Source organism: Cololabis saira, chromosome 23 (assembly GCF_033807715.1).
Source record: "Cololabis saira isolate AMF1-May2022 chromosome 23, fColSai1.1, whole genome shotgun sequence".
NCBI lineage: Eukaryota > Metazoa > Chordata > Actinopteri > Beloniformes > Belonidae > Cololabis > Cololabis saira.
This window is the reverse complement of record NC_084609.1, coordinates 22,481,335-22,499,712: the sequence shown is the minus strand read 5'-3', so window position 1 is coordinate 22,499,712 and position 18,378 is coordinate 22,481,335. Positions and strand designations below refer to the sequence as shown.

General features: G+C 41.2%; 1 protein-coding gene across 2 annotated transcripts in view; it reads left to right on the top strand.

Moving 5' to 3' along the window:
• trim24 (tripartite motif containing 24) overlaps positions 1-18,235 on the top strand; it is a 28,446-nt gene extending 10,211 nt beyond the window's left edge. The window contains exons 9-20 of one of the 2 annotated variants that reach the window (XM_061715189.1): positions 6,125-6,267; positions 6,428-6,646; positions 7,554-7,676; positions 7,774-7,921; positions 8,017-8,074; positions 9,524-9,650; positions 9,730-10,019; positions 13,352-13,463; positions 13,594-13,668; positions 14,161-14,316; positions 16,393-16,724; positions 16,815-18,235. In XM_061715189.1, coding sequence (XP_061571173.1) covers positions 6,125-6,267; positions 6,428-6,646; positions 7,554-7,676; positions 7,774-7,921; positions 8,017-8,074; positions 9,524-9,650; positions 9,730-10,019; positions 13,352-13,463; positions 13,594-13,668; positions 14,161-14,316; positions 16,393-16,724; positions 16,815-17,289 — 2,258 coding nt within the window. In that variant the 3' untranslated portion in view covers positions 17,290-18,235. Of the gene's footprint in view, positions 1-6,124; positions 6,268-6,406; positions 6,647-7,553; positions 7,677-7,773; positions 7,922-8,016; positions 8,075-9,523; positions 9,651-9,729; positions 10,020-13,351; positions 13,464-13,593; positions 13,669-14,160; positions 14,317-16,392; positions 16,725-16,814 lie in introns of both variants that reach the window. The other variant, XM_061715188.1, reaches the window with a different exon arrangement.
• The last annotated feature ends 143 nt before the right edge of the window (positions 18,236-18,378 follow it).

The following is an 18,378-nucleotide window of genomic DNA, read 5'->3' as shown; positions in this document are numbered from 1 at the left end:
CTTCCTCTGATAATGTGACCCCCAGATCCTCCTCCCAAAGTGACTTTATTAAGCCATGGGGCTCCGACTGTAAAAGACTAATTTGGTTATAGATATATGATATAGAACCTTTAAGAGTTGGGATTGGTGTCAGGAAACTATCCAAAGCTGAGTCAGAGGGTAAATTAGGAAAGCTAGGAAATGAGTCATGAACAAAGCTGCGGACTTGTAAATATCTGAAGAAATGATGCTTAGGAAGTGAGAAATGATCTGTAAGTTGCTGAAAAGAAGCAAAGACATTATCAATATACAAGTTTTTAAAGTTATGAATACCAAAATGCGCCCACTTTAAGAAAACATTGTCCATGAGGGAAGGAGGAAAAGCATGGTTAGCTGCTAGTGGTGCATAAACAGAGGGAGTCTGTAGGCCAAAGTAGCGCCTAAACTGGACCCAGATCCTCAGTGAGGTCTTAACTATCACATTTTTGGTGTAGGGGAAAGAGGAAGATTGGATAGGGGAGTGCACTAAGGCTTTCAGGGAGACCGGATTGGCTGAATTTGCCTCCATAAGCAGCCATGCTGGGGGAGGATCAAAAGCCTCATATTGAAGCCAGTACTTAAGAATCCTAATATTGGTGGCCCAATAGTAGAACCTTAGATTAGGCAGGGCCAGCCCTCCGAGTGGCTTCGGCCTTTGCAAATATTGTTTGCGCAACCTAGGGACTTTCTTATTCCAAAGGAATTCTGAAATCAAGCTATCTAGTTTACGGAAAAAAGACTGAGGAAGGAAGAGTGGTATGCACTGAAACAGGTAGGAAAACCTTGGGAGTATATTCATTTTAACAGAGTTGACACGCGCAATCAAAGACAGATTAAGCAGAGACCATCGTTCAAAATCTTTCTGGACTCTGGTCAATAGGGGGGCGAAGTTAGCCTTGTAGAGGTCTTCAAATTTGTGTGTGACATGAACCCCAAGATACACAAAACTATCATGGGCCACTTTAAAAGGGAAATTTTTCAGGGGATATATTTTAGCAGCGGGGTTGATGGGAAATATCTCACTTTTGTTTAAATTCAATTTGTATCCAGATATTTGTCCAAATGAGTGAAGGGTGGCAAGGGCAGCAGGAACGGAGACAGGCAGGTTAGAAACATATAAAAGGAGGTCATCTGCATAAAGAGAAACTCTCAGTTGAGTATCATTTCTAGATATACCTGTAATAAGGGGGTTAGACCGAAGGGCTATAGCGAGAGGTTCAATGGCGATCGCGAATAATAGGGGGCTCAAAGGGCAGCCCTGTCTAGTAGAGCGATATATGCGGAAATATTCTGATTGGATATTATTCGTCCTGACTGAGGCTTGAGGGGCTGAATAAAGCAACTTAATCCATGAAATAAAATTATTCTTAAAGCCAAATTTCTCCAAAGCATAAAAGAGGTAGTGCCACTCCACCCTATCAAATGCCTTTTCGGCATCCAACGATATTATGGCTTCGTGGGTGTCAGGAGAAGAGACATTGTAAAGTACATTGAACAAACGTCTAAGATTAGAAAAAGAGTGCCTGTTTCGGATGAACCCCGTTTGATCCAAGGAAATGATTGAAGGGAGGAAGGACTCCAAGCGTAGTGCTAGTAGTTTGGATAACAATTTAAAGTCAACATTCAATAAACTGATCGGGCGATAAGAGGTGCAGGCTAGCGGGTCCTTGCCTTTTTTTAGGAGAAGGGAAATAGATGCCTGACTTAGAGTTTGAGGAAGGCGGCCCGATTCAAATGATTCATTGAACATATCCAATAATAAAGGTGCCAGCTTATGCCAAAACTTTTTGAAAAACTCAGAGGGAAAGCCATCTGGCCCAGGACTTTTCCCATTTTGCAGAGATAATGCAGCCGTATTAAGTTCAGCAATAGTTATTGGCCTCTCTAACTCTTGCGCGACTGATTGATCGAGGGAGGGAATGTCCAAATTTTCAAAAAAATTGTCAAAATCAGGAGTAACATCTTGATCAGATGAATAGAGAGACATGTAAAATTCCTTAAACACATTATTAATTTCCATGGGTTCAGTGGTGATACGCGAGTTTGAATTAATTTGTGGGATAAGATGAGATGCAGATTCCTGACGTAATTGGTGTGCTAACAATTTGCTGGCCTTATCCCCATGTTCATAGAACTGTGACCTTGTCCGTAGGAGAAGTTCAGTGGTACGTTGCGTTGTCAGAGCGTCGAATTCTGCCTGTAGACAGAGGCGCTCTTTATATAACTCAGGGGTTCTGTAAGTAGCGTACAACCTGTCAAGTTCAGATATACGTTGTGTCAACTCAGTTAATTTCCTCCTTCTAAGTTTTTTCTCATATCCTGTGTAGGAAATGATTTCCCCCCTAATGTATGCCTTTAAAGCCTCCCATAGTAGAGACGCAGACACATCGGGCGTTTTATTTACGCTCACAAAGAAATCAATTTGTTGTGAGACAAAGTTAACAAAATGATCATTTAAAAGTAGTCGTGTATTAAGACGCCATGGCGCACGCGTGGAATTTAAGTTCTTAAAGCATACATCCATCGAGATAGGGGCATGATCAGAAATAACGATGGCATCATATTTACAAGAGGATACCAGTGAAAGCAGTCTATTATCAACCAAAAAATAATCAATGCGGGTGAAAGTGTGATGAACATGAGAAAAAAAAGAATATTCCCTCTTAGAAGGGTTAAGAAAGCGCCAGACGTCAGTGATAGCAAATTCTTCCAGAAAGGACCGGATTACCTTAGCCGACTTCGATAGAGCGCAAGCTCTGGGGGAGGAACGATCCAGATGAGGGTCAAGCCAGCAATTAAAATCTCCACCTAATATTAAGTGGTGTGACGATAAATCAGGGAGAGTTAGAAACAATCGTTTAAAAAAAGCATCATCGTCATAATTGGGAGCATAAATATTAGCTAAGACCACCTGGGTGTTATTAATCTGGCCAGCAACTATAACAAACCTACCGTTAGGGTCAGAAATAGTACTTGAGTGCACAAAGGGAACAGATTTATGTAGCAAGATAGCTGCACCCCGAGATTTGCCTTGAAATGAGGAATGATAAGTCTGACCCACCCATCCCCTCCTCAATTTAGAGTGGTCCGAGACCCTGAGATGGGTCTCCTGCAAAAAAATAACATGAGCGCCAAGATGGTAAAGATGGTGCAGTATCTTACTTCGTTTTATCGGGTTATTGAGTCCTTTGCAGTTAAAACTAGTGAGTCTAATGTCACACCCGCTGGATGATGTTACACTGGATGGGGTCATAGCTAGGCAGCAGGAGTATTACGTAAGGATGATGATCTGAAGCAAAACTGGAAGTGAAAAACTTGACTGATGTAAACCAAAAAGAAAAAACAACAAAAAAAAAGAAAATACAAAAACAAACGCATAAAAACACACGCACACCCTTCCCCTCCCACCCGCCCAACCACCCACATGAACTTTAGCAGAAGCATCCCCCCAAATGGGATGCGCGCAATAAACCCTCCTAACAAACAACCCGTCACACCTCTCAAAGCTCTAAAGAGAGCCTATGCTGAACAACTAATGAACAGCAACTACTTAGGCGTAGGAATTGTGACATGGAGTTAAAGTAAATAAAATTACACTATAATAAATGTGCATGTACCTAAGCCGGATGGCTAAAGCTGACCAATAAATCACTACCTAAAACAATCATACTGAACAATAATATGCCAGAAGGAAAAGGAGAAATTAAAAAAAAAAAAATTAAAAATTAAAATAAAAAAAAAATATATATATAAATAAATAAATAAAAAAAATATTTAAAAAATAAAAAATAAAAAAAAATTGCAGAACCTCACAAATCAATTGTTTTATAACAATAAGGCACCTATGGAGTTACAGTACTTTGCTTGAGGTACTCCAGCATCAAAGTCATCATGGGCCATGTTGGAAAAAAGTCAAGGATGAAAAGAGTTACTTTAAACAAGAAAACGAAATCAGTGTCACATCAGAATTGTAGCTCACTCGAAGAAAACAAGGCATCCAGAAGGGTCATTAGCAAAAATCCCTCGAGGCTGGCAAAAAAAAAAAAAAAATTAAAAATTAAAAATTAAAAAAAAAAAAAAAAAAAAAGGGCAAAAAAAAATTAAATAGAAGAAGGCAAAAAAGGCATAAAAAAAAAAAAAGGCAGTCAAATAGCAAGCTGCTAAATAGTGTCAGGGTTAACTCCCTTTTTAATGCTCTTCTCAATAAAGTTCAAAGCCAGTGTCGGATCCTCAAACCTGTGAGTCTGCCCCCCGGGCAGAGTGATGCGCAGTGTTGCCGGGTAAAGCAGGCCGAACCTGACGTTCGGGCAGGAATGGAGCGCCTTCTTTACCATGGCAAAGGCGGCCCGCTTCTTAGCCACCGCCGGGGTGAAGTCGGGGTAGATCGAGATCCTCCTGCCCTCGTAGGAAAGTGGGGAAGCTTCTCCGGCTCGACGTAGGATTTGATTACGGACTTGAAAAAGATTTACCCGGACCAGGAGTGGACGAGGGGGCTCTCCGTCCCTGGGCTTGGCGCGTAGAGTGCGATGGGCCCGGTCCAGCACGGGCTTGGCGTCAAGGCTGAGTAAGTCCTGTAGGAAACTGGCAGTGAACTCGGTGGGACGAGGACCCTCTTTACCCTCAGGTAGGCCCACTATGCGAACATTGTTCCATCTGGAGCGACCCTCCAGGTCCTCACATTTCTTTGACAGAGAGTCGACAGTAGCAGCCAGCCTGCTAACATTAACTCGGAGGTCGGAGAGCTCCGAGTCGTGGGCGCTGGCCGAGCGCTCCAGATCCGCGATGGATTGGCCATATGAACCAAGCTTGCTCTCAAAGGGCTCCAAAGCCGCCACGATCTCTCTTTTAACTGCTGTTGAGATGGTGGTTTCAAACTTACTGAGGATGTCCGAGCGCATTTCGTCCATCATCTCCCTCATATTAAGCAGCAAGGCGGCATTGGCGTCTGGCTGATCCGGGGCTTCTGCTTCAGGTGATAGCCGGGGCCGGCCGCGGCTTGATTTAGTGCTGTCGCCTCTCCCTCGGTTCGCCATCATAGAGCGCCCGCGAGTTAAAAAGTTTACAGGTAGTGAAAAGCTTTAATGTTCAGACTAAATGCCGGCAAAAAGAATTGAAAAGTGTAATATAAAAGTGTGAAAAAAGTCACATTCCAGCGGAGCCTCGTGGAACACGTCCTACATCCTCCTCATTCCGCTCCGCCGGCATCCCATTCTTTAACCAGAAAGTCAGCCAACGTGGTTGTGTTGGACATTCTGACACGAACAGCAAGCCCAAGCTGATCACACAAGTGTTCAATGGGGTTGAGGCCAGGACTGCTGGCAGACCATTTCATCCGCTTCACTCCCAAATTCTGAAGGTAGTCTCTTATGAATCCTGCTCTGTGGGGACCAGCGCCGTCATCTTGGAGGATAGAGAGTTCAGTCCCAGACTTTGGAGATAAAGAATTGCCACTGGTTGCAGAATCTTATCTCCATATATCTCTGAATTGAGATTGCCTCCAATGATGACGAGCGTCGTTTTTTCAGTGAGGGAGATGATGGTCTAACTCCTCACAAGGCCTCTGGGATTGGAAGTGAAGATTTGGCCAATTTTTCATGGGTTGCAACCCACATACTCAGCTCTGCTGCTCTCAGCTCCACATGTTCCTTAATAATGGCACCATTTAAAAGGGAAATAAACAGGCTTTCCAACAGAACAAGATGTATTGCCAAGAAGCACGGTTACAACAAAAAAATAGTTTACCAAATACAAATTCTTACATTTTGTGCTACGTTTACATAATAAATGATGTCATTGATCAATCAACAGATTCTGCTGCCACCATTTTTTCTTTTGCAAGCCTGCATGGCAACAGAAATGTTTACATTAGCATGGACATAAATTGTGTTTTTTCTGGATTTTTAAGAGATCTGTTCCACTGCTGCAAAATTTATTTTGTAAATGGTTCCCAACTTCCCAGTCATATATTTACGTTGGTGCACACAAAATTAGAGAAGAGGGGACCCATTCAAGCAGCCACTAGAGACGACACGGGGTTCAATTTTATTCAAATTTACAGGGTGAATCCATCTTTTTTTTCTCTCTTTCACTTTTTTTTCCCTTGCAGGTTCTTTGGTGGTGGAAAGGTGCCCGGGCCGGCCCCCTATGACCAACCAGCAGCAGACGGGTCCCAGAGCAGAAGCTCCCCCAGGTGGTGTGTCCATGTCGGCGCAGCAGCGGCAGAGCACGCTGGCTCAGCTCCAGATGCAGGTAGTTTAAGCAGTAGCAGTAGTTTTAGTGTCCTGGCAAAAACTTCAACCGTAGCTTAAACACCTCCACCTTTTCTCTTGCCTTTTAATAGGCTTAGGTTTATTATATGAATTTTGCATGTTATGTTCCTCTGACCAAGGTTGACAAGCTTGCCAATCAGCCTCACAGGCAGCCCCCTCCGAACCACTGGTCCTGGTACCAGAGCGTCAGACTCCCGGGACCTCCAGGCCCACCGCCCCCAACCAAGCCCATCCATGAGGGCTCATCGCCCTCCCAAGGCCTCCTGGGTTTGGCGCAGCAAGGGAGAAGGTACAACCATCCCAACCCTAGAAGCCCCACATCATCCATGCTTCACAATACGGCGTTCCCAACTGCACAGGTGAGCGGCCGTACGCGGACAGATTTGAATTGAACGTCATCACTGTGCGGGGAATAAATGTTTTGTATAGGCCTGTGTTGAAAAAAAATCAATTTCCCAATTCTAAATCGATTCTCATATTAATTCCTAAAAATCGATTTATTTTTTTTTATTTTCTTTTATTTATTTATGTATTTTTTTTTGGTTCTTTTGGTTATTTTTTTGTTTATCCCCAAAAAAGTAATGTTTTGTTGGACACGAGAATAACTGGTGCCATGTTTTTGCCTTTTAAATATGTTTAAAGGTATAAAGGAATACTTGCTGTTGAATCTCAATATAATACTAGTATTCATATTTTGCATAACTACAGTCATATAATTCATGCAACAACTCAAAAAACAGTTTTAATAACACTAACCCAAATCAATATCGGAATCGAATCGGATCGAATCAAATCTTGATAATCGATTCTGAATCTTAAGAATCGGAATCGAATCGATTCTTGACATTTGAATCGATCCCCAGCCCTAGTTTTGTATGCGAAACACGCTGTTGCTCAAAGATAAAGCGTTTGCAGATGGTTTTTATCACCGAGTACAGCTCTGCATGCACAGTAGGCAGCTGTGATAAGAAAGTTTAGCTCCATGTGGTGACGTTCTCAACAACATGCTCCAGTTATTTTTCTATCACTCAAGATTCAGTTCATGAGGACATCCTAAAATAGATTTGATAAAATGTGATTATCATTCTCCTGGGCTGGTTCAAGTGGGTTTATCTACTAGGATATATTGCGTTCTTTCAACGGAGCTGGCTGGATAAAGATGAATCAGTGCTTCTGCTACTGTTCCTTTGTCTCAATTCACAAAACTGTGTGGTGTTAAAAGGTCCTAAAAGTTTTGTGTTTTTGTCGCATGTTTTCTGCATCTAGTCTCTCAGAGATCTGATCCAAAACTCCAGCTTCCCTCCTAAACCCATGGAGGTGTCACAGGCTTCCCGTTACACTAACCCTTACACTGGAGGAGCATCGGCTACGCAGACGTCGCTACACCAGGTCGGCAGCCAGAGGATTAATCAGTTGCTTTTAAATGAACTCATTATTTTCGTAGAAAACGGTTCCATCGACGCTTGTTTTTTACATTTATTTTCAGAGAAACCTGGCAGAGTCCTCTTTCCTGAAGAGGAGTGAAGCTGATGGATCCGTCCCCTCCATCAGCATCTCTGTGCCCAAACCCAGTATGGTTCCAAATGTGTCTTTTGGAACCACAGACAGAACCATCTCACTCGGCCACGTCACAGGTCTGTGCTTTAAACAGTTGTTTTCTTAATTCGAAATTAGTCCCCCTTTTTTTTTTTTTCCTTCTGACTTTCAGCTGTTCAAATGTTGTTTTCAGCTCAAGGAAGACAGGATTCTCCGATGGCCAAGCCTTCCTCTTCAGACAGAAGCACCGGGTAAGATAGCCTCCTGAACTCTATCAGAGATTATTCCGTTTTCTGGTTGACTGCTGGCTGCTCCGGTAAGATGGACATGAAGACAACCTAAACTATCAAGCTGCATTTCTTTTGTCTCATTTGGTTGAGCTTGAACCTTATTTTCACCTTTTTAGCAAATGGTGTCATTCCTAATCTGTGGCACATGACAACCTAAAGATAAAAAGGCTCTCTTGAGCTTTCATTTCATTTTTCATTTCATATTTATTTATTTCGAGCAATGAACATAACATAAATTACCTGCGTGCAACATAAAATTAAACAAATACCTTTTATCAGGTTTATCAGGTGCAGGTTCAAAATACAAATTAATTCGTCAACACTCGAAAGGGAGTGGGAAGAAGAAAACTTATTTAATCCCACCCCTGTTTCTCATTAACAACTTGACAGATTTTTTTTTTTTTAAGGCTTCCTCCTGTCTCAACATTTGAACCAAAAAAATGAAAAAAATACCTATATCAAATTATAATAAAAACATTTTCTACAGTTCACCTCACCTAAATTCACACACATTGGGGCTACGAAATGCAGATGCATTTCATGGCCACAATGCCTGCAAATCCAGGAACAATGTATATAGTAATATTTATAGTTAACCGTTAACTTATATTTATAATAAACCGTTAACTTATATTTATAATACATACCAGCAATGGTAAGAGTAACAATACCAGAAGGTAATGGACATAATGGACATGGACATATAGTACATACATACACGTCAGTGATGGTAAGAACAACAGCACCAGAAGGTAATGGACAATACAAACTTACTAAATGAGGAACAACAGTTACAAACATTTCAAGACCGCTGTGATTAAACAAAGTGTTACCACCCGCTCTCTTTATGATTTGACCAGACCATGTGTTTATATAGCAATTTAAATCTGTGGATGTTTTGGCATTGCTTGTGTTGGATATCCAGCCTGTTCCAAAGTCTCACACCACATACAGACACACAAAAACTTTTACGAGTAGTTCGAACTTTAGGTATTTTAAAAGCACCATATCCTCTCAAATTATAAGTTCTCTCTTGAACTGTGAAAAAGTCTTGTATGTTACTTGGTAGTAATTTGTTGAATGCTTTAAATAGGATTATTGACGTATAATATTTTACAAGATCATGGAATTTTAATAGTTTTGACTGAATTAACAAAATATGAGTGTGTTCTAGAAATCCAACCTTGTGAATAATTCGCACTGCTCGTTTCTGTAATGTGACTAATGGATTAATTGTGCATTGGTAACTGTTTCCCCAAACTTCAACACAATACGTGAAGTATGGGAGTACCAAGGAGCAGTACAAAGTACGGAGTGCATTTAAATCAAGTAGTCAAGGTCAAGTGTTTCTGTTTTAACCTGTTTTATGATCTCAATCTCGTCTCCTCTCTGGTTTTCTGTACACTGAAGGATGCCTTCCTATAAGCAAACCTCTGAACTGCCATCAGCGCCCGTCTCCAAGCGGCGAAGACGGCAGTCCCCGGGGCCCGTCATCGTCATTAAAGACGAACCAGAGGACGAGGATGAAGTTCATTTTGTAAGAGAAACTTTGATTGCACAAATGTGAAGTGTTTTAATCACTAGGGTTGTCTTCACCGATATGTTGTTGCTTGCAGGTGCAGTCCAGCCGCGGCTCCAGCCTGCCGGACAGCAGCACCGGAGCTCAGTCAAAGTCCCGGCAGCAGAAGGCTTCTGCATCGGCCACAAGCCCCGCGTCAAACTCAGAGGGCCATCATCCTCAGCCGCCAACGCAACCCGAGTCTGAAAAGAGGACGGGGCCGGAGGAAGACCCTAACGAGGACTGGTGCGCTGTCTGTCAGAACGGAGGAGAGCTGCTCTGCTGCGACAAATGTCCCAAAGTTTTTCACCTCTCCTGCCACGTTCCCGCTGTGAACGAGTCCCTCAGGTGAGAGACAGATCAACGATTGAGATCTCGCTAACGATCCAAATAAACATGTAAAACTTAACGTCTCAGTTTTTCTGATTTCACATTGGGATCACTATAAGTGTCAGCTTTTTAATTTTCTGACCTTAAAAATCTAATCTTCATCTAATGGGAGTGAAAATCTTTCAGCTTAAGGCGATAACAGGCATTTTCACCTTTAAAGTACAATACGTATTGAAAATGGGGGTGTTTTTAAAAAAAAAAAAAGAAGAAAAAAATCACATAGGGGTGCATCTTTTTAAAGCCTGAACCATCGAACTCTAGCATTTTTCCCGCCATCAGAGTTTGGTCCCGCTAACTGTTTTCACACAGTTGATGAATCAAAAACTTGAAGTGATCCACAGTGGTGTTGAAACAATGCAAGAGTTGTCTTTTGCCATCACACAGTGCTCAAAAAAATAAAGGGAACACAAAAATAAGACATCCCAGATCTCAATTAATGAAATATTATTATTGTTAAATACTTTAAATGTGCTGACAGTAAAATCACACAAAAATGATCAATGGAAATCCAATTTAGGTTAGGTCTGGATTTTGAGTCACACTCAAAAAGGAATGTGGAAAAACACACTCCAGGCTGATCCAACTTTGATGAAATGCCCATAAAACTCTTTTGTTGTATTAGCCGCTATACAAATAAAATTGAATTGAATAAAACACGTCAAAATGAGGCTCAGTAGTAGGAGTTGGCAATATGGCAAAAAATATCACGATTTCTTTTTTTATTTATTTATTTAATAAAATCGTGATTTTGATTTTATCACAATCTTAAATTGAAAAAATAAAAACAGACAATACATGTTGTTGAGGATGATCATTTAATGAGACTACTAAAATTTGGTTTAGAGCCGTCTGACACGTTATTGAAAACTAGTATAGCAGTGTACTATTGTCCTCAATGCAGAAATGGGGCCAGAAAACAATATCTTGAGTGATTGTAGTTGTCGGTTTCAATAATTGACGTTTTGTCTGTGTTAGTTTTCATGTTTTGCTAGTTTTTTTCGTTCTTATTATTTAAATTCTTTTTTTTTTTATCAAGGTCTTTTTTATTTTTCAAATATAACAATCAAAGGAGATACAATTGACACAGGAGACAGTCAATACGGAGGCGTTTGAACACCTCATTTTTGTAGCGTCTTTAACGGTACCATGTACTTTGCGAGAAAAAAGGTAACCGTTTCTGTTACTTCTTTCCATCGCTTGCTTGACTTGTCAAATGTTAATGTCCGTTTTGGCCCCTCGCTGTTTCTTCAGGGGATTCAACAGATTCATCGTGTTACCACCCGACGTGCGAACGGTTTCCGTGCAAACTTTGCTAATTACATTTGCTTGAGCTCGATCCAATCCAAACCAATTCCATATAATTTAGGTGGATTTTTTTCTTGCAACCAACTCCATTTGGCCTTCATCCATCGCTCTCCATGCGCTACCTACACACACAAACAAGGAGGCAGGTAGGGAAGCGTGTCACTGCCGTAATCCGCTATGATTGTTTGGTCAAGTTGAAGACATCAATACGTATCGTGAGTCAGTGCATCAGCAGAAAACTGCAATTTATAAAATGTGTCCTAGACGATCCCACGATCTCTGCAGTTTGAAAGATCGTCTTCATGTTGTAATCCTTCACGATCTAATATCGTCAAATCGTACGGGATTGGGTCAGCAACATTCTCTCCCTCCACAGCAATGTAACGGCCAAGTGTTTCATTTGTTAAATTAATTTGTTTCGTTCGTTAACTTTGTTTATTTTATGTTATTTATTAGTGTTACTTGAGGTTATAAGTGTAACCTCAATCACATAATTGATGTGTGCACGAAAGGCGAAATAGCTTGTGCGATGATGACAATGATGGATTTGCATCTAACTTTCGGTCAGGTGCCTATGAACTGTCAATTATCCATCAAGCTCCACAATTACCATGTTAACAGTAAATCAGATAGATTTGTCTAGGACATTTCTCTTGTGGGACGGGAGAAGACACAAAATCGATGCATCTCTATTAGTGTGCGGGCATGAATTCTCAGAGTTTTGCCGATGTGGGCGGGAGTGTATATAAACACTGCAGGAGCGGGCGGGAGTGTAACACACATGTTGCGGGTGGTAATGGTCAGAAATTCAAGGGGAGCGGGATGAAGAAAACAGTCCCACGCAGGGCTCTAGCACCAACTCTTTGCAGAAGTGGCAGAGTTGTTAAGAGCAATAGCAAGACTGCTACACAGCGTCATTTTCGAAATAGCAACGTATTAATCTGGATGCAGCAAAGCATCAGTGGTCTGTGGAGGAGACAACCTGTCTTTTAGCGACATGGTCCATGGAGGGGGCTACGCGGACCAAGTCCGTATTAGAGCAAATACCTTGTTGTTGCTTCAACTTTCGCGCCAAAGCAATTACGCAGCGACGTAACCAACGTTTGCAGCGACGTAATGACGTGGTTCACCTTAGCACCCGAGCTATGAAAAAACAAACCGGTTCTCAGCTGGTTCCCAAGTGGAACGAGTTGTGAACCAGCACCAGTACTGACCCAGAACCAGCCCTGGAACCGGTGGACTCCATGTGCAAATGGAGTGTGATCGACTTGGAGTTGCATTGTCTTGTTTAACTGTTCCCTTTATTTTATTGAGCAGTATATTAAAATATTTTCAGATGTATTATAATCATACAGTGATTAATCTAGGAACTAAGTGACTACATTTTGCTGACATTATTATATATTCTTGTGTTACAGGATGTGCAGTGTAATGTTTCAGCCACGCAGGATGTCGTTGAGATAATATATAGAATAGATAATATATAGAATTATGGGTTAGGTTATTTCTACATTAACGTATAGAGTCTCTATGAAAACCTGAGCAGTACTCATCAGTTGTGACATTGCAGATGGTTGTCAAGAGTAAAATAGTGTTTCTGTGTGAGGACAGCTGATTCTTGCTCTGCAGACAGCATGTTAAGCAGTCAGGACAGATGTAGTCTGGTATTAATCTTATTTGGGAATGTTGAGCAAATTCCTGCATAACACCTCATGCATGCTAAATCGAGTAAATGATTTCAAATAGTTCTAACAGAAAAGCAGTTTCAAGTTGTGCATGAAGAGGTAAAAAGGGAAAGGCCTCAGTTAATTCCTTTTATCCTCCCTTTAGGCAAGAATTAGGGCTTGTAAAACACCTAGTAATTAGTCTGCTTATTCTTCCTGCCAAAGAGACTCATGCCTTTCCCACTTGCCTGACCTGACCTGCCAAAACTTTTGCAAATGTGCTATATTTATCTTTTTTCTTCTTCTGGTGTTTCTTCTCAGTGGGGAGTGGTTCTGCTCTTTTTGCCGAGATCTGGACTCCCCGGAGATGGAGTACAACTGCGACAAAAGCGACGGCACAGTCTCAGAAATCCTCCCACCTCTTGACAGAAGGGTACGCTCACTCGGCAGCCATTCACTTCTCTGAGCACGATGTTGCTCGGAGTGAACGCTACAGATGTTTATAAATAAAAGTTTATATCTCCATTCTATAAATGATGACTTTAATCTTCTCAAACATACAGAAGTGTGAGCGACTCCTGCTGCGCATGTTCTGTACTGACTTCAGCGCCGACTTCCAGCAGGCTGCAACTCCGTCGGTAACGCACCTTCCTCAGTGTTTCACCAGTAGATGTGACTCTTTCACTTCATTTCATCATTTTCATTAGGGGAGGACAGTGCATATTGATTAACAAATTAATGACGTGCATGTGCCGTCATTCAACAACAAAAAACAGAAAAAAGTATAAGCAACAATGCATAATAAAACACAAAAATGACTGTTATATTACAGTTTTTTTAATAAAAATACTGTTACAATACCTTTTTAATAAGGTAATAATATAATAACTTAAAAACATATGAAAATACTCATAAATATATAATGAAATTGTTGTTTTTGACTCTCTTATTTTATGGTGAAATACAGTAGTTAAAATGCTGTAAACATTTTAGATTTAGATTTGTCCGTAGTATCTAAGAGGGTCCTTATTCTCCCCTGTCTGGGTATTTAACATCTTTTGTGATTCTGAATTAAAGTTTCAAGTCAATAGTAAATGTATTATAATCTAAAAGTGGTCTTTGTTGCGTAGGAAACGCGCCGGTACAAAGAACTAATAAAGACCCCGATGGATTTGTCAGTAGTGAAGAAGAAGCTGCAGTCGAAGGACGTGGACGGTTACAGCAGTCCTGAAGGGTTTGTTGCAGATGTCAGACTCATATTTTTCAACTGTGCCAAGTACTACAAGGTTAGTATTGACTTTGATTGTCCTTTTTTCAAAAGATAATTGCCCTGAAACAGCAATAGTTACATTTCATTAGTGTGTTTTATTGAAACTAAGAGGAGGATAAAGGTCTTTTCCACTAGTACCTGACTCGGTACCTGACTCTACTTGTTTTATGGGTTTTTCACCGGGTGATGGTACCAGTTAGCACCTGCTTTTTTTGGCACCTGCTTGCCCGGGGTTCTAACCGAGCTGAGTTGGGATGAAAATGCAACGTCACCAGGTCCCAGCCCCCTGATTGGCCAGACAGTAATATCTGAGGAGTCTTGAGAGCAACTTCTTCACACCCGCCATATTTAAAACCCAGCAATAATCTTTACTTTACAGCTGAACTTTGGTACAGCGACAAATGGTAATCAAACCTACTCTGTGGTGCAATGACGAAGTCCACATGTTTTTATGCCTCGTGGCAGACAACCGCATCCAGAGGGAGCTGGATGGGGCGATGTGGAGGTAATTGCAGCGTTTTGCAATTTGCCGTGAAGGCCCCAGCCACATTGAGGTGGTCTTGAACTCTAATGGAAAACGACTGAGGCGAGTCCAAAACTGTATATGGAAAAGGGGCTTCATTCTGTCCTTTGTTAACAAGTTGCAACCATTGTTGGGGGTCATGGCTCCCTTTTGACCTACGTTTCCATTTACAGCCCGTGTTACGAGTTCACACCTCTCTTTTGTATCGAGTGCCTCATTTAAGAGCTGTCCTACAGCTCTGAGCCGTCATCCAACATTTATGATGGGACACAAATTTCATTCAATAAACTCGGAAGGCTTGACTCGTTTTTTTTAATTCTCAAACGCTTACTTTTCTCTCATCTACAGTTCAGCCATTTGATGTTGATCTTTCTTGTTGACATCCTAGGTGTTCAAAATCTCAGTCCTCAAACATCCCCGAGTGTCACTGCTGCTCCATTTCTCTCCATTTTAAGTTTTTATAAAGCTAACTTTGAGAACTGTTTATTGTATTAGCTGCTTTTTAATCAGTGTTTGCCAGTAGAAGGCTGTTGATGACAAACCGGTGAACGGGTTGCTTAATTTCTAAAAAAAGAAAGTAAAATATAACAAATTAGAAGTCTAATTTCCTCTCAAAGATGTAAAATGCCAGGGTTATGCGAAAGCATGGATGACATCTTTACGGAGACATCCTGAGTAAAATGTTTGTGGCTTGCTTTTTTTGTAAAATACTACAGAGACGCAGTACAACAGCTCCCCTCTCAGCACATCCTGACAGCTCCGTTCATGGCAGCTGGTTTCATGACTCCGGCGCTCGCCGTCAAAGGGTGCGCATCCTTTCAAGTCACTGTTACAGCTTTGCTCAGTCTTCCAATGGGGCAGAGAAGATTCTGCATCCTGTTAATTTGGGTGGAAGGGAAAGATTGATAGGCTGGGTAATCATCTCTGCAGCGCCCTGCGTCTGAAGTTTGGAGTTTTTGATCTGGTAGTCACTTCAGACGTCCACATACTTACTTTCAAGTGCAGAAAAGGTCTTTCATAGTCATTTATAGGACACTCAAAGAAACAAAAGGAAAAATTTCAATCTTAGAGGGTTATTGCAGAATGTCGCAAAACCTTTTTACTTCTGCATTTTTATTTCTTTTTTTTTAGATTTTTTTTTTATTGCAAGTCTACTGAAATATGGTAATTTTTCAGGTAAAAGATTACTTTGCTTGAATTACATAATTACTGAGGCAGAGTTGCTGCTTATTGGGGGAAAATGCTAAGTTGTTTGTTTTCCGTGGTACAGTGAACACATCACGATTTGATGGTTGAAGGTTGTATAATTGTACTCAACTGGCTCAGTACAGCTCCCTTGCAAGTCAGAATGACCCGCTAATAAACCTTTTTATTTATTTTTGGACCTAGGTGGCCTTACTTGTTAAATGGATTGGTTTTTCCGGAGTTGGTGTTGACATCATTTCACAAAAATATGTTTTCAAGCACGGAAAAAGAGATATTTTTTCCTGATATGTCTGCTATTAAGCTAATTGTTTTCTATATTTTAAGACAGTCTTCTGTTTTAACTGAAGTTTCTCATTCCTACAGTCTACTTCGGAGGTCGGGAGTGCGGGTTTGTACCTGGAGGACTATTTTGAGGAGCAGCTAAGGCTCATCTATCCAGACAAGATCTTCCCTGGAGGAAGAGAAGAGCAGATGATTCCCCCTTTAGAGGATGAGATTGATGAAGAAGAGGAGCAGTTAAATGCGGCTTCCTTTGGAGATGGTAAGTTAGAAAACTCTGCAGAGATGGAAGTCCCTTCGGTGACAGACGACTCAGTTCCTCAAGAAGAAGCACAGGTCCAAACGGACAGAATAAAGCCAGAAAGGGAAAAGATGGAGACGGACGAAAAGATGGAGACGGACGAAAAGATGGAGACGGACGAAAAGACTGAGGCAGACGAAAAGACTGAGACGGACGAAAAGACTGAGACGGATGAAAAGACTGAGACGGACGAAAAGATGGAGGCAGAGACGGACGAAAAGACTGAGACGGACGAAAAGACTGAGACGGACGAAAAGACTGAGACGGACGAAAAAACTGAGACGGACGAAAAGACTGAGACGGACGAAAAGACTGAGACGGACGAAAAGACTGAGACGGATGAAAAAACTAAGACGGATGAAAAGACTGAGATGGACGAAAAGGAGACGGAAAACATGGTTGCTGGCGTGGAGGGAGGCAGGCCTCCCAAAGAGGAGTCGCAGCAGGACGAGGCCGCTAATGTTGAACAGCTGGAAAGCTGCCCAGCTGCTGATAGTGACAGTAAAGACAAAGAAACTTCCATTCCTCCTTACTCCTTAAAAGAGGAGACGCCTCAGATTCCAGTCAATGAGACTGCAGAACCACCTGAAACTATGGAGCAGTCCACTCCTGCAGATGCAGATGCAGCTGCAGATGCAGCTGCAGATGCATCTACAGATGCAGCGGTGGAAGGAGACTGATCAAAAGGCTGGATAAACGATGATTTCAGTCTTCCAACAGAAGTGGCCCCAGTGGGGACCCACATTTGCTGCAATCAGAACAGTTTTGGATCTGCAAAAGGAGAATAGGAATACTGAACAGACTGTTAACGGTTAAGCCGATGATGCACAACAAAGGAAGTAAATAAGCTCTTCTGTGTTTTTACCTTCTGTGATGGCGACTTGGGAAAGCGCACAAATTATAATCTGTGTTTGTCATGTTTTAAGTTATGTTACTTTGCTTTCACTTGTACATAATAATTGTAAAACGAAAGCACAAATTAAATAAAGGTCAAAGATTCTGGATCAGTAATGCATGCAAGAAGTCTTATAAATAGAAATGTCTCTGTTTTGGGTTCATAGATTTTAAATCATGTATTCTAGCCATTTTGATCAGAGACAATTAATTTTATAGCTTTAGTTGTGTTTTGTTTTTATTTAATTTTTCTTTTCCATCATTATTTAGTATGGTTTTATTAGGCACACATGACCCGGAATACTGTACATTTGAAAGTCATGCTGCTTGGTTGATTATCTCCTCAAAAGGGTTTATCACACGGTAGCCTTGTTTTTATCAAAAGACCTATCGATCTGATTTTATTATGGACTGTTATTAGAAATCATTCAGAAGTACAATCACTCTCGCATCGGTCTCTGCTTTCCCAGCTGTGTCCTCGTTTCAGATATTTTCAGGTCCTGCAACTTGTGAGAAATGTATAGAAACATGGCAAAACAAAACAGCTTGTTGATGGAGACTCATATTTGTGCTGAAGCGAGTTCATCTAAACATCACAGCCATTTATACTGATTACCAGGCCCATTTTAATGCTACGTGAAACTACAGAAGACTTGTAAATGAACAGTAGGAACAATGCTGAGCATGGAACATAGCCGATTTACAGTGTTTGTAATAAATAGCTCATAAATAATGTCATCCAGCTGTCTTCTGCTTTACTGCCACTGTTCATCTTGATTGTGAAACTGATGTGATTGCCTTATTGTTCCCTGTGTTTCTTTTAATTTGGTCTGAAATTCTGAATAGAAGGATAATTACACGCACACACACACACA